The 26,321-nt window shown below is 27.8% G+C and overlaps 1 protein-coding gene across 1 annotated transcript; it reads right to left on the minus strand.

Annotated features, from left to right (window-relative positions):
• Positions 1 to 5,567: 5,567 nt before the first annotated feature.
• Positions 5,568 to 11,981, minus strand: LOC107454955 (uncharacterized). Its single transcript, XM_016072320.4, has 2 exons — positions 11,708 to 11,981; positions 5,568 to 6,114 (listed from the first exon to the last, which is right to left on the minus strand). The coding sequence occupies exons 1-2, from the start codon at positions 11,743 to 11,745 to the stop codon at positions 5,763 to 5,765; spliced, it is 390 nt and encodes a 129-aa protein (XP_015927806.2). The 5' UTR covers positions 11,746 to 11,981; the 3' UTR covers positions 5,568 to 5,762.
• Positions 11,982 to 26,321: the final 14,340 nt, after the last annotated feature.

The following is a 26,321-nucleotide window of genomic DNA, read 5'->3' on the forward strand; positions in this document are numbered from 1 at the left end:
TACTAGCTTTCGAGAATATCTGCAATGAAGAGCAAAAGAAAAAAAGCAAACAGATATGTATTTAAATATATATTTTGTTCACTTGCGCATGAACAATTAAAAATGTGTAAAATAAATTAATTGAAGAAAAGAGTTATGCTATTAGTTTTTCGCAATTAATTCAATATAATTTTAGAGAATTAAACAAGGAAAAGTATCTATTTAATGCATTTTTCATAATTAACAAAACGCACTAAAATACCTTAAACCTAAATGAGATTAGCAGATTAATCCCACTTTAGAATTTCAAAAATTTATCTTAGGAATATATGAAGTTAGAAACATTGTTTCTAAATCAAGACCTATCAATATATATTTTTAAACATTTTTAATAAATGTATTTAAACATTTATAATATTTTATATATATTTAATAAAAATTTCAACTAAAATTTATATAAATAAGAACATTTAAAATGCATTTTTATAATAAAAATGTCTTTTAATGTATGCCAAAAAAAATCTTTCAAATATATTCAAATAGTTTATATAAACATAAGTCACTATGTTCTGAATGATGTTAACATCAAAATCATACGTGAATTCATCGTATTTTCCCTTCGAGATTAGAAATACATATGAATCGGATTGAATCTCTGAGTCTGCAACAGCGACGAAAATTGAACCCCATCCAATTCTTGAAACCAGTGTGACGGCGATCGCTGGTTGTTGCAACAGAAGGAGGATGAAAGAAGTGTGCATGCGTAAAGTCATTGCAACATGCGATTTGTTGCTGTTGCAGTCGGTATGGTATAAAGATATAAAGGGGGAGAATCCATACCGACAGAAGCTACGATTTCCATCCTTATGACGTCACTGTGTCCACAGATCTCGGAGATCGCAAGCAAAGATATTACGATAACTTTTCATCTTTCTCTTAGTAAAAATAAGCTAAGACTTTTTCTGGTTATTAGCTTTCAAACTTTACGTAATTAACACATTATTTCCGTTCATAAACATAGTTCAAAAAAAACTTTCTTGGTTATTATATTAAAAAAATACCATTTTAAACTTATAAAAATGTTTTGCTAGTTGGTGAAAATGACACGATAAATACTTTATTTTAAAAAGTTCAGTTTTAACTTTAACTATTAAGAAAAATGAAGGCATATATCGACACTTTTTTTATCTACATATTCTTTTATAACGATAAGTTAAGTTAAATTTAGAATCCCTGATTTTAAAATATGTCGTTAATAGCAATTTGTTCATACTTAATCATTAGGAAACATCAACCTTAAACGCTAATTACTGAAACAAAATAGTATAGGTTCATAATGACATTAGAAATTTTACAATTGTTTACAGATATTTAAATTTACTATATAATTTATAGATATTTAATTGAAGAGAATATAATTTTTAAAAAAAATCATAAATATTTGGAATAACTACATTAAAGAATATGTTATGAAATTAGGAGAATTTTAACTATATACTATAATTTTATTTATACTTTTTATTTACATTTTAATTTTCTTTGACTTTATCCATTTTTTAATTCTTTTCACCTGCCTTTCTTTTTGAAGTAACGAGGTGGTTTCTATTTATATAATGAATTTTTATAAGAGTTCTTAACGACAGAATAAACGTATTGCTTGTTTTATATTAACTGTGTCATTTCGGAATCCATTCCTTACATAGTTGTTCATTTACTTTAGGGAACACGCGGAAAATTATATTTTTTCCTTTTGTTTTTCTATCAGAATTTTTGCAAGTTGCAATCGCGCAAACTGGCATTTCGATAATAGATTTAAATTCTTGTAAATTCACTGCAAAAACTGTCATTATAGAAAATAACAAATGTCTTGGAATATCTCGCAAAAAGAAATGCTCCAATATTACTTAGAGCTAGTAAGACCGAACGCTCCGTTCTTGAAATAAAAGTGCGAGCTTTTACGTCACTAGAGAAAATCGGAGGATTGGCGCGGCGAGAGTTTTTTCAAAGGAGTGAAATAGCCCTTCTCTTCCAGCCCTTCCTTAGCCCTGCTCTTCAATAGGGACTTCTTGTTTATTTGTTGCTCTGAACAGGTGTTAGGAATATAGTTAAAGAATTAATCAAATCTTGCTGGTAGTTATACATTAGATTGAATGAAGGGAATTTTATCTCTCTTTGCTGTGCTTCGTAATTGCCTCAATTATAACCCCCCCACTGCTAACAGTATGGGGATTGCTCTTCTATGTAGGTCTCTCTTCCCATTGACATGTGAGAGGTGCAATTTATAAAAATCAAACATTATCTTGGCTAATAAGCCTGACCCAGATTAATGTATCGTAATACATTATATCAAGTTATGCCAAGAATAAATTTAATTTTTAGATCTACAACTAAAATATGATGGCTTTACTGATAATCTTGCATTTATCTTTAAATTTTTATTATCGTTATGGGTTATTGAATTTTACAAATGATGCTGAATTATAAATTTTGGAATAAAATAATGTATGAACTTTTCCTATTATTATTATTACTACTTTTTTTGTTTGCTTTTTTTTAAATTGACTTGTTATGAATAAAAAAAATTGATTAGGGCGCGTTTAAACGCATTATTATGTATAAAAGTCGTAATCAGTGTTTTGTAGTTAAAATTGGGAAACAGTGTCCTCCAAGTAATTTCTTAAGAGTAAGAATAAGTTTTACAAAACAACAACTCTTCTATGGTTTTGCCCGAAAAAGTAAAATATTGAGTGTAACTTTTGAAGTTATAAGAATTGAGTTGATATAGTTTTAGTCAATTTATCAAACATCGTGTTCATTTTATATAAATTTTATCTTAAAATAAGTTACAAGAATTTCTTACTAACTTTAAAAAGAAAAGCGGATGGTAAATCGGAGTTTTATGATTAATAATAACAATATGAAATAAATCCCCAACTTTTCTCTCTTTGAAAAAATAATACAGAATTCTTGCAACTCATTATTAATAAAATTTATTTTAAATGAACATGATATCAGAATTAACTGAGTCAACTCGATTCTCACAAATTGAAAAGCTACACTCAGTATTTTATATTTTAATTTTTCGTGCGAAACCATAGAAAAGTTGTTTTCTTAATCTAATTTTATAGTCTTTAATACTATTTCATCTTATGTCTCATTAAATGTTTAAAAAATTGCTCTTTAAAAAAATAAGAAAAAATAATAAATATTAAAAGAATTTCAGTTTTTTTTTCTCATTTTTGTAGATTTCGAAATGACACTGAAACTCGATATAAGATCAAATGCCTTTGTATTCCATATGCTATAGAGTGAACCTTATATAAATCTGCTTATATTCTTGCTAATCTCCATCAACAGAGTAGATAGATATAAAAATACAGGATACTTTTTAGCACTAGAATGTTAGAATAGATGAATATCAATTAAATTATCAGTTAAATAGCATTTATTTACTTTACAAAAAAAATATAAAAGATAATTTCGTTATAAATAAGAATTTCCTGGAATTTGGGTGAAATTTTAATTGATTATAGATCGGAATCGGAGTCAAGTTTAAGGAAAAGTCCGGAAACAGATTAGTTTATTTCAATAGCTCTAATCAACACAACAAAATCAAACACAAAACTAAAATACATGTACCAACACAATTAATAAAGATAACATTTTTCGGCTTTATTTATTTTTAGCATTTTTGTCGATAGCTTTGCGTTATTAAATGAAGTATACAATTTTCTTATAGGTTTAACAAATGAAAATAAAAATTGACTGACATCCGTATCATTTGACATGATATTGTTACCCAAGGCCCTCTCATGATAGCCACAATCAAGTACTTTTTTCTGGTTCCTTTCGTTGAACCATAAAAAACTTATTACCACAATACCTTATAAAAATAGCACCAATTGCCATAATACTTGTAAAACTAATGACCAAAATTAATTAAGTGGTGACAATAATACGTGGTGATTTGTTTATGGTTCCCCTTAATTAATTTAAGTATAAAATATTTTCATTCAATATTAGTAATAAATACATTCTTAAAGAAGTGATTTTTTTAAGTCTGATTTCATTGATAATGAATGTTTTTTAAGGGAGCTATTATAATAAAAGAAATAATAAAAGGCATATGCATCGAAAATGCTAAATTATTCCTTTCATCAAACAATGTATTGATTTATGTCAATAGTGATTTTTTTTAAATAAATCAATATTTTTAAACAAACGGATTAAAAAATATTATTGCTTGAAAAAAGTACTAATACAATATACAAGAGAATTAATAAATACTTTCTTTATAGAACAATTTTTTAAAATCTGATTTTATTGATAATGAGTGTTTTTTTTTTACTTAGAAATAACGAAAATGATATGCATGCAAATTATTATGTTTCAAAATTGACTAAACCTGAATATAAGTGTTATAAAACTTTTAAATTGCAACTTTCCTCTGAATACATTTAAAATAGTTTTCTGACTGAAAACATATTTCAATTATGCCCATTTTTGTTTATTAAAATGTAATGCTTTTCAATCTTATTAAATATGTAATATGTGGTAAACGTGTATCAAGACTTGTACAATCCAGAGTCGACATATTTTTTTCTTCAGTTATGTTTTTTGATCTAAACTAATTTACACTTCATTACATATCTAACAGACAAATTATCTCCAAATTTTTAACAATCATCAGCAAGTTGAGCTTGAAAAATATAACTATAATTATTTTAACTCAGTGATTAGTATGTAACAATATAATAATTTTATCCATTTCTGTAAGAAATTTTAACTATTTTTGTTATATTATTTAAATAATTAAAATCTTTAATCAGATGCTTTGGGTGATAAATTAAATAAAATCTAAAAAATTTGATTTATAGAAGAAGAAAAATTGCGATTCAAATCAAATATATGCTGATTTGTGATTTAAAAAAGAATCGCGATTTTTGCCAACCGTGGCTTTTGGTCAGAGTTGCAGTTATAAACATCTCCCTAGATGAACGGTGAAATGTAGAGTAAAAAATAAAACTTATTGTTCTTAATTTTCTTCGTTTTTTTTACGTCTTATTTATCATGAGGTTGTTCAGATATTACGCAAGCACCGAACAAATTTTAATTTGATTATTTTTGCTGACATTTGCTGGGGCAAGAGGGGTATGAACACTTTTTATGTAAGACGTTAAACTCATCTTGTTTTAAATTTTTTTAGCCGCATAAAAAATATCTATGTAAAACAAAAATTACACTCGGAAAATTTTCTAATTTGGAATTAAATTTGATGCAAAAAAAAATTTTTTTTTAATTTTTTGAAGCGTTTTAAAGATCAAGAAATTTGGCCTCAGAAAGAAAGCACAAAAATTTCATGAACAATAATTTACTCCAAATTTTATAAAATGAACGAAAATGCAAATTTTGTATTTGAATTTAAACCTAAAATCAGATTACTACAATGAAAGTTAAAGCAAAAGCTTTCATACGTAATCGTTGGAGAGAGTTTACGATTCATAAATGTTTTTTGACAAGAAGGTGGGTTGCTCAAAATTGCCAAAAAAATTCTTACGTAATATTTAAGAGAAAATTGAACGTAAAAATTGGAAAAATATTCACCAGATTTTATTATAAAGCAAAAACATAATCGAAACAACATTTTAAAGTTAAATCACGTGCTTTGAAATCACAAGTAAATTTAAGTAAATTGGAGAAAAACAAAATAAGAAAGTTTTCCAGTTTAAGTCGTTCGAGAACTTGTTGTTAGCAATGAGTAAAAAGAACTCTCCGATGTTCATTCATTGGGTCTCAGAACTAGACTCCATTTTCTGCTCATCGGTTTCTTCTTTCTCTTCCTTTTTCCATTTGTATGGATTAACTTCATTGTTGTTAATATCTAAGAACTCCAATTTCCTGGGACCGACATGAACGTAAGCACATTTTGGATTCCTGCATGCAGCGTTGTATTTACACTTGGGATGAACAAAGTGGCACTTCTGACCCATCCGGCATTTGGGGAAGTAACGGCACCTCGGTGCCTGTTTTGGAAACGGTCTCACAAGGCAAATTTTCTGTTGCTTGCTCGCGTTTTGATAGTCTTCAATGGCTTTTCTTTTGAGAAGTTGATTTACAGGAAATGCTGAATTAGATCTGGAAAAAAAAATAATAATTAAAATAAATTGCATATGGCAATTATGTAGCAAACTATCCATGTTTGGAATATCCCCCTTATCAATACCCTTAATATATTTTTAGAATCCTTGGGAAAAAAATTTTAATACATACATAAAATGTATAGCCTATAAAATATATATCTTTGAAAAAATGCATGTACTAAAAATCCCAAGTTAATATTTAAACCATGATAAAAAGGAAATACTGCGAATTTTTTCAGATCAAAACGATGACTAAATAAAAAAAAAAGAATCGTTTTGAGAAAGGCGAGATTAAAAGTATCAAAACATATATGACTGATAGGCGAAACTGTAAACTGTTAAAACGTATGATTTCTTTGTAAAACTTGTGCAAGTTTTAAGTTTCATAAAACAACCTTAGTAGTTTTGACACTTTTAATCCCGCCTTCCTTTATATTTCCAAGATCTTGTCATTGATTTTATTTTTTCCTCGCTTATTTATTATTTATAGGTTCCAATTTGTAGGACTTCATTTTTAAAAATGGATCTAAAAATAAACATTAAGAACGGTTTTCAAGGAACACTCAGTAGATGACTGGACAATTAATTGAGTGGTGTCTATTAGTAGTTTGTAATTGAAAAATTTATAGAACCTTAAAATTTTTTATTAGGTTGTTTTTGGTTTTCAGTTACAACTTAAAATCTCTTTAATTATCAAAGAGTTAACAAAATTTCAGTGCAGGGAATAGTTATATCCTAATTTAAAATTTTAAACTTTAAAAAGTGTGTAATAATAAGTGTAATTAATTTTTTATATGTATTAACTTAATCATATATTTAACTCATACATATTACCTTAATTACTTTGATTAATTATAACTTAGTTACTCTATAATCAAGGAACTAATAAGTTTTGTACGAAGAACCGTAAAATTTTAACATTTTTTTTAAATTAAAATTTTACTTTTATCTTTACTTACAACGTAGTTACCCTATAATCATCAAAAACTAAGAAGATTTTGTTGCAAAAAAAAAATTACATTTTAACAATTTCTTAAGATTTCTATTTTAATTTGAAAAATACAACAATTGTTTATTGTTTTTTAATTATTAATTACACTATAATAGCAAGGGAGCAAATAGTTTTCTTTTTGCAAAAAAATTAACAATTTTTTAAATAAACTTTGAAACATTTAACAATTTAAAAAAGTTTTAGCTATTTATTTTTTTTTTTAAATGTGGAAGATTTCGCAATTTTTTATCATATTTTAATTATTACTTAGTTACTTTATAATCATCAAAGAACTAGCAAGATTTAGGCGGAGGGTAAAGCTTTAACACTACAGACAATAAAACTTGAAATAAACCTGAAATACACCTTCACAACATTACTTTCTAAAATTTTCACACATTTTTAAAATTATTCATTGCTTTTTCCTACTGAAAGCATACTTAAATCAAACCCAATATGAAATAATATTTCGAAAAACAAATTAAATAAATAAGATTTGACTGCAAATTTTTCGGATCATGCGAGTCTTTTCTTTCGACTGTCATGAAAAAAAAAAAGGGATTAGTCGAATTTTAAGGCAATAAATATTCATCAAACCACATAAACTACTAAATGTTAGCCTAGGGCCGGGATAGCCTGGTCGGTAGGGCGCTGGGCCCATATCCAAGAGGTCGTGGGTTCGAACCTCGCCGGCCGAAGACTCCCCGTGTAGTAAATGGTGACTGATGCACGTTAAATCTGTCGAGTCTCAAAGTCCTCCATGCTCCCACAACAAATCAATACCTCTGGGGGTACTGATCCAGGAGTTTCCTTGTCTTCTGGATTGGTTCAAAATTACAAGGCTACGGAGTTGAACGTAAGTAGTCGTAAACCCATGAAATTGGGTCAGCTGTTCAACGACGGTTATAAAATAAAATAAATGTTAGCCTTTGACGAAGATGAGATACCGGTCTACCTTTTATACATATTTTTTCTGTTGCTCTAATTATAATACATTTTGATATTCTTTAACTACAATAAGCAGTCTAATAGTTAACTAAAAAAATTTTTATTAAAAATATGCTAAATTATCGAATTATATTTGTACTGAAATATAGAATCAAAAAAAAAATTAGTTTAAAAAAATTAATTCACATTCAAAAATTTATCAATGTATAATTTTCAATTTACAAGTTTCAATAATTATCAATATATAATTACAAAAATTTAAATAATTAGGAATAAATATTTGTCTTATATCTAGAAAACTGAAAAAATTATTGTTAGTTCAATTGTTATAGTTAGTTCAATTGTTATTGTTCGTGCTTGGAAGAATGTACCTGTGGAAGAACGCAGGTAAAGATATCGGTTGCTCCTGCTAAGATATCGTACTTTAATTATAACTTAGTTACTCTGTAGCCATGAAAAAACTAGTAAGATTTTGGTGCAGAGAAATATAAAATCTAAGCACTACATATAAGAAAACTTCAAATACAGCTGAGCTATAAACACTGATAATTTTTACATTATTACTTTTAAAAATTCCGCCCAACTTCAAATTATTCTTTCTTTTTTTTCTTTTAAAAGCATGCATAAAACAAACCCAATATAAAATACTATTTTGTAAAGTAAATTAAATAAATAAAATTTGATTGCCAATTTTTCAGATTGTATTCTTTTCCATAAGGATTTATATAGATTCCAGCACGTGCATTACAACATGGAGCTTCTGACTGCCATGGAAAAAAAATTATTCATCGAATTTTAAAGCTCTAAATATTTATAAAACTGTATAGACTGATAAATGTATATAATACTTCGACGCGTATAGGATACCAGTACCCTTTGCAATATTCTTCTGTTTGCTCTAATTACAAGCAATAATATACTTTGATATTTTTTTAATTATATAAACAGTCTATTGGTTACTAAAAAATCTGTTATATTTTTAGAATTATATTTGTACTAAAAATGAAAAAAGTAGTTGAAAAATTACTGTTTTCCTTCATATTCAAAAATTTATTAATAATTGATTTTGTAAATTGAATAAATTTCAAAATTTTTGAGGAAAAAAAAAGGATTCGTCAGATTTTAAGGCACTAAATATTTGTCAAACTATATCAACTACAATCAAACTATATAAACTACTTCCTTTGATACTGATGGGTCGCCCATGTGCCCTTTACACATATTCTTCTGTTGCTCTAACTACAACCAATAATATATTTTGATATTTTTTAATTATAATAAACACTCTAATAGTTACTAAAAAAACCTGTCATTAAAAATCTGTTAGATTATCAGAATTATATTTGTACTGAAATATAAAACCCAAAAAAAGCAGTTTGAAAAAAATTTATTTATATTCAAAAAATTATCAAAATATGATTTTGTAAATAAACGAAATTTCAATGATGAATAAATGTTTCACCTATGCCAACATAACTGCAAATTTGAAAAATTATTTTCTTGTTAGGAGGTCAGCCGTGTTTGGAAGAGCTTACCTTTAAAGCAGAAAAAGACACCGGTGTTTCCTTTTGTATTTCATAACCGTAGATTATTAAAATACTAAATATAATATTTTTTACTTATTTTGAACTAAATTTATACGAAATATTGAAAAAAAGAATGAAAATTATGTTTAATAAAATTCTTCGACAAAAGGGTTAAACGTTGAAAATTAATAATGCTTTGTTTGAAAATGCAATCGTTTAATGTTACGGTGTTAAACATCGTACAAATATATTAACTGACCTCTACCAAATATTTTTATTTAAATTCTCAAATCTTCTTATAAATGTTAAAAGAGATTATTAATAATCAGAAAATAATAAACGAGTTCATTTAAATAAAATTAAGGGAAAAGATTGAAATTTTTGACTAACGATTATAATTTAAGCGTAATTGATTCTTGTAATATATTGTTAGGGTATATCGAGTAAAAAATGTACAAATTCCCTAATCCTTACTGTTTATAAAAGTTAAATGATGATGTCGCAGTCGGACCCTATGAATAAGCGAATAAATTATTTAAACATCATCAGTTTGATCTATTGTCATAAATTATTAGTTACACTATACAAAATATTACACAAATATTTGTAGATAAGGTAAAATTTGAATTCTACTATTTAAGAAACTTCATTTTAATACACTTTACTATCAACAAATCGAATGCAAGAATTTTTATCAAATAAAAAGAAACATTCGTTCCTAAGTTTCCTTACTATAATATTTGCAAAAAAAAAATTTCATTTGAAGCAATCCAAAATGTTTAAGCAAAAAAGAGAAAGGTAAGTCACTTTTTGGCATTAAAGCGCATATCGATAAAATAAGGTTCTAAAAAATTTCAAATAGCATTTCCTCAAATAAAAATGGTTATGGCTTTTATGCTAAAACGTATGTTGCTAATGTAGTTTTCACTGAGTAGAAATATTTGGTTAAATTGTGTAAAAAAATCGGACTTAGGTAGAAATATCTAAAAAGTTTAATTAGTAATTATTTTTATAATAATTGAGCTTCAATATCTACAGTTTAATTATAATATACATCATATTATCTCACATCATTTAATGAACATTCTAAACTCGTTTAATGCATTAATTTTCGCATGTTCCAAAAACCTCTCCTGATTATAAATTTGTTTTGTGATTATTAGGGGATTAATTTATAACATGAGTTTAACAACTATTATGTCGTATTATTAAAAATAAAAAGATACAGATATGCCCATATATTATGTATGGATAAAACAATGCACTTTTATCGATATTAATCAGAAATTTGTTTATTAGAAACGTAAATGCATAGTAAATAAGTGAAATGCTCGAGTTCAAGAAGTACATTGTGAAACAACAATCGTTGTTTCTATTAAATTTCATAACATAACCCCATATCTCATGGCGTACTCCATACCCTATAAACTAAAGTAACTTATTAAGTATCAGATTTAAAATGAAAAATTAACAATATCGAGAAATATTAACTATATATTAAGAATATATTAACAATATCAGGAACTCACTTTACTTATATATTTATATTCCTTATCGGTATGAAAGGCAAAATACACCCAGAACTCGAATACTTCACTTATTTACTATGTATGTATTTTTAAAACAATACATCTGTAATTAATAACAATAAAAATTTATTGTTTATTGACTCATAATATATAGAAACATCATTACCTCTAAGAGGATAACATAGCCGCTAAACGGTAATTTACTAAAATCACATTTTAAATAATCAATTTTTCTATTAATGTCAAAGAAAAGTGCATTGTCTTGTTAACTCTTAATATACGAGTGAATCTATACTTCATTACCTTTAATGATAATACCCTGTAAACACAAATTCACTAAAATCATATTTTAAACTGAAAAGGAATATTAATATTTCCCATTTCTCCGGTGCAAGTAATTTTAATTGTCATATTTATTATTTTTTAAGAAAATTAGACGTCACCTTAAAAAGATTAATTGAAAAAAAAAGCTGAGTTTACTGGCACCCGTTGACCTTACACTGCCGACTTTATTCCTTTTGCCGGAGAAATGAAAAGTATCAAAATTACTAATATTAAGTTTAGTTTAATAATTATAAAACAAAATGAAATTACTTAAGAATTGAAGTGTTGACTACTTGGCTTGATGACATCTTGATGATACGCAGCTTTATAATACCAAATTAAAGTAAAACTCAGTCGGAAAACAAACTAAATATTACTCCGTGCTCTAAGAAGCGTGTACTAGAATGTACCAAGCATGGATGGAAGAACAACACCTTTATGTTGGTACAGAATACTACTTGAAAAACGACTTTTTTCCTTATCTCTAAATCATAGCAACTTTACTGACTCATTTCGAATTTCCACTTGTAACTTGCAAATTAATAACAATGAGGATATTTCTGGGTGGTACTGGAATAAGAGAGTTTAGTTGGCCATTGATACAAAAGATAATTGTCAAAAGCGAAAGAAACATTGGGGCGGGGGGATGAACTACTGATAAGAGTTGGCAATAGTATAAATACACCACAGGAAGCTCTGTTCCAATGTATAACTAATATGACAATAGCTGAAACGTGCCAATATATGACTAATTTGACAATGATTGAAATTATTCTTAACTCTTTCAATTCATTTTTTAAAACTTCAACAATGCGAATGCATACATGTCAGTTGTTTGTATGAATATGCGATAAGGACTTATTGTTCAAGATATACATGTACTGCTTAAAAATCTTACCAGTAATTCCAGCAAAATATCACACTGATTTCAATCTAAATCTTCCATTGCGGATATTCTTTAATGGAGGATCCTCTGAGAGTATTGCAGCTATTACCGGTGTCAGTGAAACATTTTAGAGATGAAATTTAATTCCCACAATGTATGGTCAAGTAATTCATTATATCTATATAATTCAGTAAAAACTCTAACGGTAAAGATATTCGTTAATATTGCCACTTAACTATTTATTATGATAACTTTTTAATAATTCCAAAATTTTAGTAACGTTATTTAAAAGCACTGTATAAAAATCTGTTAAATTTAAGGAAAAAAATCTCAGCTAGTGTGCCAATATAAAACAATGAGGTCTGCAGCTATTATCAGTGTCAGTGAAACATTTTAGAGATGAAATTTAATTCCCACAATGTATGGTCAAGTAATTCATTATATCTATATAATTCAGTAAAAACCCTAACGGTAAAGATATTCGTTAATATTGCCACTTAACTATTTAGTATGATAGCTTTTTAATAATTCCGAAATTTCAGTAACGTTATTTAAAAGCACTGTAAAAAAATATGTTAAATTTACAGAAAAAAATCTTAGCTAGTGTGCCAATATAAAACAATGAGGTCTGCAGCTATTATCAGTGTCAGTGAAACATTTTAGAGATGAAATTTAATTCCCACAATGTATGGTCAAGTAATTCATTATATCTATATAATTCAGTAAAAACCCTAACAGTAAAGATATTCGTTAATATCGCCACTTAACTATTTAGTATGATAACTTTTTAATAATTCCAAAATTTTAGTAACGTTATTTAAAAGCACTGTAAAAAAATCTGTTAAGTTTACAGAAAAAAATCTCAGCTAGTGTGCCAATATAAAACTGTATATTTCGGTTGTTTAAACAGCATGTTAAAAATACTACTATATGAAATCGTTTTTCTCGTTGTGATCGTTTTTCTTTGTTCAGATAAGTACTGTTATTTCAATAAACAAACTCTATTATTAAAAAAAAATCCGTTATTTTAACAAAATAACTCTTTATGATAACCATACCAGCATTTTGATTGGTGCAAACCGAAAACAGAACTCGCATGACAGATCAACGTAGGAATTTGAACCCGGGACACCTCATTGAGAGACGTGCGCTCTGTGACCTGAGCAACGGCGGCTCCTGTGTTTAATTATGAAGAAAAAACCTTCAGATGTCTTAAAATTCCTACTTGCTTTAAAATTCTTACATATTGAAATCATATTTGAGTGTAAAAACATTTAAAATTAAGTGGCCCACATTTATAAAATGTTTGTCGATTTTACTTATCGAAAAATTATATGTAAAGATGGATAATAATCAAGTAGAGTATCAATTCGAGAAATAAGTAGGATCGCAATTTTATTTACATGATGGTTGAAGCCCATAAAACAATTTCTGAAAAGTAAGAGCAAATAAAGAAAATAATTTTAAAATTATTTGGAAGAGATAAAGTTATCTTACGGTAAGCAAAAGAGCACGGTAAAAAATAAAATTTGAACCAACAGTTTGAATTTGTTTATGATTAGGATTGAAAAAACAGAGAAAAATTGCTTTGGAAAAAACAGCTTCAAACCCTCAAATAAACGGAAAACACGGACATTTTTTTGTAGCAATAAATAATCATAATGCTCATAATAATAATGAAATCAATGCTTATTATGCTAGAAATAGTACAGTTATTTAAATGAGATCGATAAACAATATTTTTTACTTCAAATACAAATAAAGTTAATTCTGTGCATTCAAAAAGTTTAAAACGTTTCTTAGAATTCTTAGAAGAGATTTTGTTTGTGTTTCTGAAGCATTTCAAGAACACTTCTAAAACCTTTCTTACAGCTTTTTCAAGTGCAATCCTGAAATTATAATTTATGCGTAATATTTGCTACCTAGTTAGTTATCCTTCTTTATTAATAGCAAAGGTAAATACAAATAGTAGACAAATTTATTTGATAAATCGACTAGGCCAAATTGAGTTTTCACGATAAAGGAAAGACATTTTCGAGTTACTTAGAAATAATTTTTCTAAGTAACTCGAGTAATTTTAATAGTCACCCGTGATGAGATAATAGATTATTATATTTAATATTTTCATTTAAAATCTTGAGAACTAATTAGTCCTTCTTTCTAACTTTTGGAAAAATAATTTGAAAAAGACATTGTTTTTAAAATAGTGCTAAGTAAGATAAACTTCTCTTGATTGAGTTATTTTTTAATTAAAAAATCAATGAAATAATAAATAAATGAAAAATGGTTTTAACTGAAGCATTCAAAAACTCAGGAAAATGAACGAACTGATTTTAATAAAATGAATTTAATAAACTTAATTAAATAAAAGAATTTACTAATGGTATCAAAAGATTTGAGTTAAAAGGAATTCATTTAAAACTTTTTGGGGAAATTTTAAACATTTTTATCTTTTCAACTATTATTTCTATATTATTATTTCATTTTAGCAAAAGGATTTGATAAAGCATTACTTAAAACTTTTGCATACAAAAGCAAAGGAACTTTTACATATACCTCTTAGAAAAAATAAATTGATTTGACTTCAATTTTGGAGAAGTTAATAAAAATTTGTTTTAGTTTAAATTATTATATTTATCCTAAGTGAAAGAACAAGAGCAACTAATATGAGTTTTTCCTTTTATTATCAATTTGACTGCATTTCATTATAAATAATCAATTAGATATATACATAAAAAGGAAAGTTTAATAATTGTTTTTTTCCATCGTTTGCGTTTTAATCCCTATCTCCCCTCAACTAAATCACATGGAAAAAAATAATATGACTTTTGTATTAAACTCTTTATGCAGTCTTCAAATTTCTCTTCTTTTATTTTAATTACCTTAATCAATATTGTAATTTGTCTTTAAGAATTGAAAACTTTTGTTTTCGTACAAAGTAATCCACGAAATGCATGTAAAAAGGAGAAATTAAAAAAGAGAAAGGAGGGCAACAAAAATAGTATACCGTTCATGTATCGAGGAAAAAATATGGTCAAAATTACCAGAATATGATTAAATGTACCGTATTTCTGGCCCTATGGGAAATCCTAAAAGCTAGGTCATCCTGTTAGGTGGGTCATCTTGACCATCATTTACTAGCAGGTGTTCCTTTGTAACACTCCTTACAATGCCCTTTGTTCATTTTGGGGGAAATAAGTTTGTGACGAACCGTATCTGTCATCAATTTTTATTGAAGCGCTTTAATAATGATTTTGATAAAATTAACTATATAGTTTTATAATATGCTTTAAAATTTCTCAAATGTGTTTAAAAGTAATAAGTTTATCATGATCCCTTAGAGCATGGCATAAAAACCAGGGCTCGAAAAAACTCAGAAATTTCACCCGTCCCCGAGGACGGCTTGTCCAACAATGTATCCGTCCTCCTTTGAAACTAACCCGTAGCTTCTAAATAAATAAAAATATAATTTTCTCTTATTCATTACAAACATTTATATAAATTGAACAATGAATTAGTTGTTACTAGGATTACATTATACAGTAATAAAAGAAATACTAGGTAACTAATAGTAACCAAGTATTTCTTTTACAAAATAATTTATTTCTTTTATGAAATAATTTAAATAACAAAGGTAAGTTATCTGGAATGTCAATTTATCCGAGGGTACTGCGTTTTTTAAATGAATCAAATATGACGTTTGCTAGTTCCACAATCAAGTCAATGATTTACAAAGGTTTCTGCGCAGAAATCTGAAAATAGTTTTCCATTTAGGTAGATGTTCATAATTGTGTTTAACGCTTCTTGTTTAAGACCAGTACGTAATGTGTTTTTTTATAAGTTCATTGCTGAATCCATTTCTGGGTCATATTAGAAACGAGACGCTAGACTCTTGTAAGATAACAAAAATTTAAAATGTTTCGCGAACATTAACGGGAAAATGGCCGTCCGCGCGGACGTCAGATTCGAGAAATTCGCTGTCCGCGGGGAATTTTTGACCACCGAGGACGGGTGGTTTTTCGAGCCCTGATAAAAATCATCCAGTCAAATTTACTTTAAGAGTTACGTATTTTTTACAGTGCTAAAAAGTACTGTAATTTTGAAAACCGGAATTTTCGGTAAATTGTTACCATATGAAAGGAAAAGCTACCAAATGGATGGTTTAAATACCATAAATTTTTGTTTTATTAGCCAGAATTATGGGGATTTTTTTTACCAGACATGTCATTACCATACCATAAGGAAATTTTAAAAAAAAAAATTTCTCCATGCACAGTGTTTGTTTTAATATACTTTTTTACGTTATTATGATTATTTTGCTTAGTCTTACTACGAAAAATTTATTAAGAACTTTATACAGTTTTCAAATGCAATCTTAAATCATTTTAAATATATTAGTTAATATTAGTTTAAAACTTTGAATTGAAAACATTACTTTCAGATAAATTGTGTCAGCTTTTAAAATAATTTTGCTCATTGTTAAATGCTATAACACTTCTGTAAGCTATTTAATTTAAAACAAAAACGAAAAGTTTGAATATAACTTGGTTTTTTGAAACAAAAAAGCACCAAGTGTTACATCAGAATTGCTTTGAAAATCTTGAAAATAGTTTCGGAGCACAAAAACTTTTTACGGGTAAAGAATTCTAAAATAGATATTTCTATCAACCAAAATTGTAAAATAAGATTTTTGAACTCTTCTCCATGCATAAATCATCTTCAAATCCCCGACTGCTTTGATGTAAAGCAGTGAAAAATGCATCTTTTTTTCTTTTTTTTTTCTTTTTCAAATCCGATAATTATTTTGACGGCAGTTTTACTTTTCATGAAAAGCGTTAAAACGTGAAACTTCTAAAATATATTTCTGATTATACAATTTTCATAATTTAGTTAAGTTTGTTAAAAAAAAATTCATTCTTTGTTTAAAAACTCGCAACTGGAGTAATTATACATTAAATATAAATTATTCAAAATTTTAAATTATATTACAGCGTGCAAGAATGCGAATTGAATACACATTCTAAATTTCAAAATATAACACAAATAATAGAATTTTATTAAGTTATAACACAAGTTACAGAATATTCCATTTCTATCCTTGAAGTATATTACTTTATTCTTGAAATATTAAAACCATGTAATTATTTGAAACTTCAATTTATCTAAAGTCAATGATATCGCAATAATCTTTCAAGAAATGTTTTTTTTTCTTTTTTGCATATTTTTTAAGAGTTGTAAGTTAGCTGACTGAAAGTTAGTTGTGATTAGAAGGTGTTTAAGTCTTGTCTTTTTTTCTTTAAATTTATCTTTAGTGCAAAATCAAAAAAAAAAAACGAACCACTTTTGATTTACTGATCGGATCTTCACGTTCTAGGACTCAATCTTAATGACTCAAAAGGATGATCCCAATAATTAATTAGTGCAAGCGTTGTTCTAAGTTATGAAATCAGATACAGAAGCGAACTTTTCATGAATAAACATGCCTTTTTTTTCGAAGAAATTGGTTTCAGACCCCAAAATATATAAGACATAACCACAATGTATAAAATATGGTCCCAGTTGTTTGATCACGAGAGCGCTCTTAATTTCGGACAATTTAATGTTGAAATTACTTTTTGCGTATTTCGCCATAACTCGAGAATTTCACAAGCAAATTGAAACAGAATTAAGAAGTTTGTTCACCTAAAGATAAATCCCCTATAAATCATTCAATTTTGCTCAATGAAAACACAAAATGTGGGCGAAATAGGTCGAACAGTAACCAATTCGAACTAAAAAGTCGAATTTTAACTATACGATTTTTGCATCTTTGGATAAAAGAATTTTATAATTGTATGTAAAATTTTTCAATTCGCTTAAAAAGTTCTCGAGATATGGTAAAATACACAAGAAGAAAAATTAACATTAAGGGGTCTAAACTTAGAGGGCTCTCCTGACCGAACTATTGGGATCATATTACCCAGTTTTTGATTATCCCAGGGAATCTGAAGGTCAAAAATCCGAACCCGTAAAAAAAAGTTTTGTTTTTTCGGAAGAGTTCGTTTTTATGTCTGATTTTGTGATTAAAATATCGTCTGCCCTAATTAATCAACATACACTCAGAGACAAAAAAAATTAGCGCACCTAGAAGGAGTCGTCAAAATGAAACGAAATTTTACATACGCAATGACTACAATGATATAAGTAAATGATTAGAAAATAAAAGATTATCGTTTTTCTTTAATTTTCTAATCATTTACTTATATCAAAATAGTCATTACGTATGTAAAATTTCGTTTCATTTTGACGACTCCTACTAGGTGCGCTAATTTTTTTGTCCATGAGTGTATTTTAGGTCACACCCACAAATCAATAAGACTGACTCCTAGAACGTGAAGATCATTAGATCAAAAGTTATTCAGGATAATTCGTCTTTTTTTATTCATTTTCTTTTTATTTGCGACTCTTCGTTGCAGATGGGAAGAGTTATTCGTCCAAAATGAGAACTCCTCCAGGCATTAATCTACACCTATGGCGGTGACTATGGCAACGAGGTACGACTATTTCAATTAGGGGTTCGGGGTCCCTGTTTTGGAGTGTTTTCGGGTCGAGTTGGCGAGACAAAGGGAATCTCTTCGGTCTTATGTGTTAGTTCTAGAGTGAAGCTACCCTCCTTAAAATGTGCTATTCTTGTTTCCATAGCACCAGACGGCCTCAGACTTTGTGGCGGGAGGAGTTCTTAGCTTAGACAGGCCTCTCTCTTTATAGTCAGTGGTTTGAGCATCAACGCTATTCCATCGTACTTGGCATAATCTTTCTTTCCTGAGGGGTTGATAGTCATGATACATTTATCTCTCGTTTTTGTAATATTCTGGAGTAATTTCAAGCTATTTGAAAGCATTTTTGTACACACCATTTTATAAAACATAAAATAAATCAAATAAAGAATTTTTTCACAGAATTTTAGTGTGACTATTAAAGAAAAATATTCATAATTTGCAAAATGTATTGATTTTACAAAACATGAAGTAGATTAAATTCATAATTTTTTTTAGGACAGTTTTTTTTTCCGATGTGATTTTATCTCTAGTTAACATATGCTTCAAAAATTCAGATTAATAAAAGCTTATATACTGCAAAAATATATGTGTGTATGTTGCCTCTCCTGAAAACAGCATTCTTAACTTCTTACATATTTCTTCCATCTCAATTCAATTTTAGTCACTTTATCTGTATAAATACTGTCAGAACACAAAAAAATACTTAATTTCTGAAATACATTCCTTTAAAATGAATTCCATAAAAAGTTAATTTTAGAAATAGCATGAAAAATACCTAGTGCATAGTTTCCTTAAAATATCTCTAATATGTAATATGTATTAAGAGTACATAATATGTAATATGTACTCTTAATTCATTAAGAGTACGCGACTTCTTTTTAGAGAATTAGTGAGTTTTATACTTCAAGAAATTTAGCAGGACACGAAGTTACACTAAAATACAATACGCCAATGCCAATCTCATTGTGTAACCCATATGTTTTCTTGGAGTTCTTCCTCCACTCTGCACCTGACTATCATTAATAACAGGTGTTCTTTGGGGAGAGGACTGTTTTGAGTAGTATACAATAGTTATGTTTTGGAAGATACGGGTTAATGTCCAGAATAAAAGCAAGTACAAGGGAATAAAATTTATGAAAGAACAAACGCAAACGATATGTTGGTTCTAAAATCATTCTTATATAAAGCACATGATTAGAGCGATTCTAAGATTGGAATAAACTTATATCTAAACTCTAATTAACAGATAAATTTAGATGCAAGAAAATATTGCTTAAAGGTTTAAAAGTTAGTCTAGTCACTGAAAAATGCTGAAAGAGGGTTAGAAATACATTTTCGTAAAAAGTACTTTCCAATAAAATGTCAGTTACACCTACACGGAGAAAAAAATTCTAATTAAAATACTGTACTGTATGATAGGGACATTTCCAGTAAAAAAAAATCGTATTTTAAGTAATGAAAATAAAATATACAGCATTTGAGCAATTCATTTGGTAATTTTCTGGTTCACACGGTAAAAGTTTACCGAAAATTTTGGTTTTGAAAACCATAGTTCTTATTACCCCACATTTAACAAAAAACTGAAAGCAAATTTACTTAAATAAATAGTTTTTATGCCTTGAGATAAGGTATGATAAAACTACCAAATTTTAACACATGAACCAAATTTTATGCAAAGTTGTTCAACCATATTTTATTGTTACTTTTACCAAAGCAAATTATGTGAACATTTCGGTAAAAATTACTGAGTTTTTTAGTGTTCCTATAGAGAAAGAAATATTTTAAATTTTGCCATATATACATGTAGTTTAGACCGTATTTTTTTCAGTGTAGAGCAAATTTAATGGTTAAAGAGAATTAAGCAAGGCTACCTATGCAAGAATCTAAACAATCAAACAAATAAACAAAACTGTAAAAATGCATTATTAACCTTTTTTCACAGTAAATTATTCCCTTCAAAATTAAGAAATAAAATACATGAATAAAAATTAATTAGTGGAAAATTTAATTAATTTGCCAAGGATTAGAAATGCTTTAAGAAATAATTTTCATTAACTATTTCATTCTCACGAAATCATGTAAGAATAAAAGTAATTTCCTCTTCCTGAAGGGTGCAAGCGTTTTATATAAATTTTGTAAGGAATATAATTAAAATCTTTTGTTTAAAAATTAGTTATTCTCAGATTGCATCCCTCAGCTTAACTTTTATGTCTTAAAACGTTGTTTTTAAGAAACAATTTTTGTTGTTTTTAAAAAAACAACACACAAGCTTGTTAGTTTTTCCAGCAATAAGTATACAATTTCACATAATTTAATTACAAAATCTTTATAGTTAAAACTTTGATTGGAATTTTTTTTTTAAATATTTGTAATAAAATAGTAGAATATAAAACTTTTAAGAAGAAAACACCTAAAAATCTACTCAATTTTTGGAATTAAAATTTAGACAAAAACTGTCATTGAATTCGATAATAGTTTTAAAAAATGTATGTAGCAAAATCCAGATTTATTGGAGCAGTAATTTAAGGAAAATGGCCTCCTTGCAGCAATAAAAGAAAATGGATACTCAAATACAATAAATCTTCCTCGTTTTTAACGAAACCTTTTCTTGGTATGTGATCTGAGTGAATTTTTCGTCAAAGTGACGAAGTAACTATTGCCACTTCTTCGAGGAAACGTATTTCGTCAAAATTAAGGAGATATTTCGTCATTCTATTATTTACCAAGACAAAAAAACTCGTAGTACTTAAAATATCTAACTTTTCTAATAATCACTTTATAGTGGACATTGTAAAGATGGATCAAAGTCGTCTTAACAACAAAAGAAAGACAGATAGAACACAGAGATAAATCACACCCATGTCTGAAAGGAGACTCGAACCCCGGATCTTCCCGGCACGAGACCATCTGCTTGATCACCTTACATCCAGTCGGCTTACTTTGTCACTTTATTTTCGATCGTCTAGTCTTCATTTGGTTTCCCACAATGCACTACGATGAGGTTTCGAGTCAAAGAAACATTTAGTCATATATATGAGAGTTCGCGTTTCATCACAAATCACGTGACGAAATGATTCTCAAAATTGACGAAATAGAACTCAAAGATTGCTGAATTGTCAAAAGTGTGTGTTATAATTTGCAGTTTTGAGAAAAAAATCGCCGAAAACAATGTTAGTGTGTGAGACTCAGAGGTTTTGAAAAACCATAAAAATACTTCAAATTTAGATCGAATGATATTAAGAAGTTTTGGAATTGTTAGAATCTGAACTTTATTAGGGAATAAAAATTGAGAAGTTTGATTCAAAATTAATTACGATTCTTTTTTTAGAAACTAAGCAAAATATACAGTTTAGGTTTGAATATTGTTTACAATTTATACTCATATTTTACAATTAATTCAGTAGAAAAATGAAAATTGGCCTAGTTAAATACCTTTAAACTTTGTAATAAACGATATTAAAAACATTTTAATATAATTTCTTTAAAATAAATGAGATACATAATGGAATTATGTCATAAATTTTAAAACCTTTTTTTTCTTTATTTATTATAAAATGATAAATATGTATTTTTACAGCTCTTGCTTTGTTAATTAAGAAATCAAATGTATAAATGCATCATAAATCCCGAGTATTAGGATTTTATTTATGTATAGTTAGAGTAAAAACAATATATATTTCGTAACTTTTCTGATTTCGATGTATAGTTTTTAACTTTTCTGACATTATATGCCAATTAAAAAAAGAAAATCATAAAGCAAAAATAAAAAAGCAGTATGACTTTTTTAAACTTAAAAATAACGAATGAGAGAATAAGACCAACAATTATAACACGAAATGAATAAATAAGACGGCACAGTGAAACAAGAATTTTCAAAAACTAAATTATAAAGTTTAACACTTTACAATTATTTTCAAAGTGCAAAGCTACGAATAATGAGGACTAACCTTTTTTTGGCTCGAATGTCAAATCCTTGCGAATATTTACACTTAATTAAGGCACATTATATACTTAATTAAGGCAAAAATATCTTAGCTAACTATTAATCTAATTTAAAGCTACTTTTTTTTTTACATTTCATACATCTACTGATTACACTGGGGAATAAGTTTTTGGTTGGATCATTCGCCCTTTTAAAGTTATTTAACACTTAATTATTAAAAGAAATCTACAAATATTGGAATTTCCCTTGTTATTTTTTTTTCCAAATACTTAACCATTTCAGAAATAGTAATATTATGCATCGATTAATGCTTTTTTACATTAATATTTCTAAACTTTTTTTTTCCAATAATTCTTATTAATCCTAGCGAAAGATTTATTCGTCAGCAATAGTACGCAAATTCTATTTTAATCTTCTTCTTATTCATGACTTTGGAAGCAGTAGAAAATACTTAAAAAAGACGTTGCAGTCACATTATAAAACCAAATATCGGGTTGTCATAGTTTTTCTATAAATAGAGTGCATGTATAAAAATAAGAAAATGCTTGTATTGAGTTGGAAAACAAGCGTAGTAAAGTTTTTGTAAAAGGAATTGTAGTCAAGAATGATGTTTTCAATTTTAAGATAAAATAGATTTATATTAGCTTTTGTAGAAAAAGAAATGTAAGTAGCAAAAACAAAAAGGCTTGCTCTTTTCCTTTTTTTTCTTTTTTATTTACGAAACCAGTTTTGAATATGTTTGTGTCATCAAAATATTTGATGAAGAGATTAAAATGTCAATCGATATAGATAAAGCAGAATATTTAAAAGTATGCGTGTGCATGTATGTACCTTATACAAATCCGCAATTCTAAACTGTTTCGAATGGTGAGTATACCTTCATTCACATGAAGTACCTAATTGTCTGCTATAAAGCTTTCTCCAATCAGCGGTTCGCACTCTATCTCCATCGAAAGAAATATTTTGCAATATTAAGCTGTAGTGGCTCTAGGGATAGAGCACTCGTCTTCCAATGAGGTGACCCAGGTTCCAACTCCGGCGGTGACTGTTTGCTGCGAATTCTGCCCCCGACTCTCACCGTCCACAGTTCTGAAGCAAAATATCCTCAGTTGTAGACAGATTATGAGTTAGAATCCCCTTACAGACAGTTTAATCTTGGGAGGTTTTCGTGGTTTTCCTAGCTATGTAACACAAATGCGAGTTAATTCCAGAAATGTCCTACACGAAAGCAAATTTCACCCAAGACTTGATCCAGGTAAATCCTTTGTCTTCCGGATCGGATTCAAAATTACAAGGATACGGAGTTGAGCATTGGTAGTCGTAAACTCAAAACTGGGTCGGTTATTCAGCCACGTCTATTAAATATTTTATAATATGAATGATTTTCTTGCTTACATCTCAAATCAATCAAAAAGTAGTTTTATTGCACATTAGTTTTATTGTTCTTTTGAATTATTTATCAAAGATTTCCTATATTAGGTTATCACAAGTGAAATCAACGTTAATATTTATGCAACATTACCGGAATTACGTCACTGAATTCATATTTTAAATTGCATATTAAACCACATGATTCTTATATTGATAGTTACGCTTTTGAAATTTAAAATTCCTATACTTTAAACTTGTTAAAAATTCTTTACCTTTATTTGTACTCAATTATTTACAAGATTATAGCAGTTTTTGTGCAAGGTCACAGCGGTCGATAGACAAAATCAGGTTTTTTTACATTTTACACCACCTAAAAAACACGATAACTCATTGTTGTTTGTAAAGCAATTATCTACAATTTTTCATGAGTGTTAATGATTATAGCACTCAAGTTTTGAACTACAGACCATGGGGAAAATGAAGAATTTCATTTTTATGCATATTGTTTTGTAAAAACAGGTGCGGAATTTTGTAGAAATTTGCTTTTTTAATCCCTTAATCAGTACGCAACTTTTAAGGCAACAGTTCAAATCGTAGTTCATGGCCTTCTAAATAAAATCCTCAAAGGATTTTGGGTTTAGGCGATAGAAATTTTCTTTTACTGAGTTTATAGGTTGTTAAGTAAAAAAAAAATGCTTTGTTTTTTGCCTAGAAATAGCCATTTAAAATTTTGCTGGCTTTATAAGTTTTTACTCACAATAAAACAAGTAAACTAGTTTTTTTTTAATTTTATAATAATACTTAAGGAAAAAAATTTTCGAAAGTAGTCGAAAACAAAATAAAGGGGAGTCTAAATTAAAACTAAATAAAGTGTAAAGGCTTTGAGAAAAAAAAGAAAGAAAAAAAAAAAAAAGAAGTGTTCTTGATTCTTTGTCAGTGTTTTTGCGATTGAGATACACTAAAAGTTTTTACAGTCTACGTTAAGCTTTGAATTAAAAATATAAAGATTTTCATGATAAAGATATGCCTATATACCGAACTGTGTAGAGGTTAGGGAACTGGTCTCGCATCATAAAGGTTCTCGGTTCAAATCCCGGGTAAGGCATGGATGTGTTCATTCACTGTGCTATCTGTCCTTACTGTGGGAGCAATGTTGTCCCCCCTAATATGGTACCCCTGAAAGAATGGCCAACGAATCTGCCCTCCAGATGTACGTATTGACGAAAAGTCATTCCCGATTTGGTCATTGGAGAAATAAATGATATGTATAACGTTTTATTAAGCGCATTTGACTTTAAAGTCTCTCCCTCTTGATTGAAATTTAAATAGTATTGTTACTGTAATCTAATTTTTCATAACATTCATACGGTTACAGAACCAGTTAAATGTTTAACTGATTAAAGATCATACCAGTTAAATGATTAAAGATCATGCTCAAATCGTTCTTTCCATTCTCAAATTTTCACATCTTATACAATACTTAATTTTCTGTTTCTGTGCTAAGCAGATTATGGCATATAAAAAGGAAATTTATATTATTAACAATAGAGTTTTCACAATTTTTCATTTTAGACTGAATTTCGCTAAGTCCATCTTTAGAAGACAGCAGAATTCTTAGCAATTTCATATGAAGACAATCCCTCTAATACAACATAAAAAAAACTAAAAGAAAAAAAGAAAAGAAAAAAAAAAGATTTGAAAATATCTTACTTGTTTCTAATCAGCAAAATGTGCAGTAAAATATTTGCCTTTTAAAAACACATCGGTGCCAAGTACTTATAAGAAATTGCTGCTGCTTTATTTTGTTATTAATAAACCTTCCTAAAAAGTAATACTCATATTTCTTTCAAAAATTTCAATTAATATCAATAAAGCAGCATTCGCTTATTGCATTACATATTTTACATTTTTCCGATAATGAATTGCAAAATACCCATCTTTCGAGATAAACAAGAGCTGTTGAATAGCTAATACTTATTTTAATGCACTTGAAATAAAAAATAAAGTAATCCGATAGTTTTTTTTTTATCTAAATTGACCATTAAGTGAATTCTGAAAAAACAAAATTTAATATTTTAAGCGAAAATGTGATGTGCCTTGTTGATGTAACGTTGTTATTTTATCGAAAATTGTGTTACATAAAAA

This window comes from Parasteatoda tepidariorum, chromosome 3, assembly GCF_043381705.1.
Source record: "Parasteatoda tepidariorum isolate YZ-2023 chromosome 3, CAS_Ptep_4.0, whole genome shotgun sequence".
Classification (NCBI taxonomy): Eukaryota; Metazoa; Arthropoda; class Arachnida; order Araneae; family Theridiidae; genus Parasteatoda; species Parasteatoda tepidariorum.

Coding starts and splice junctions, on each gene's coding strand:
- LOC107454955 (XM_016072320.4), bottom strand. CDS start 11,745: ATGTCATCAAGCCAAGTAGTCAACACTTCAATTCTTAA. Junction 6,115..11,707: donor GTCAACACTTCAATTCTTAA/GTAATTTCATTT, acceptor TTTTTTTTCCAG/ATCTAATTCAGCATTTCCTG.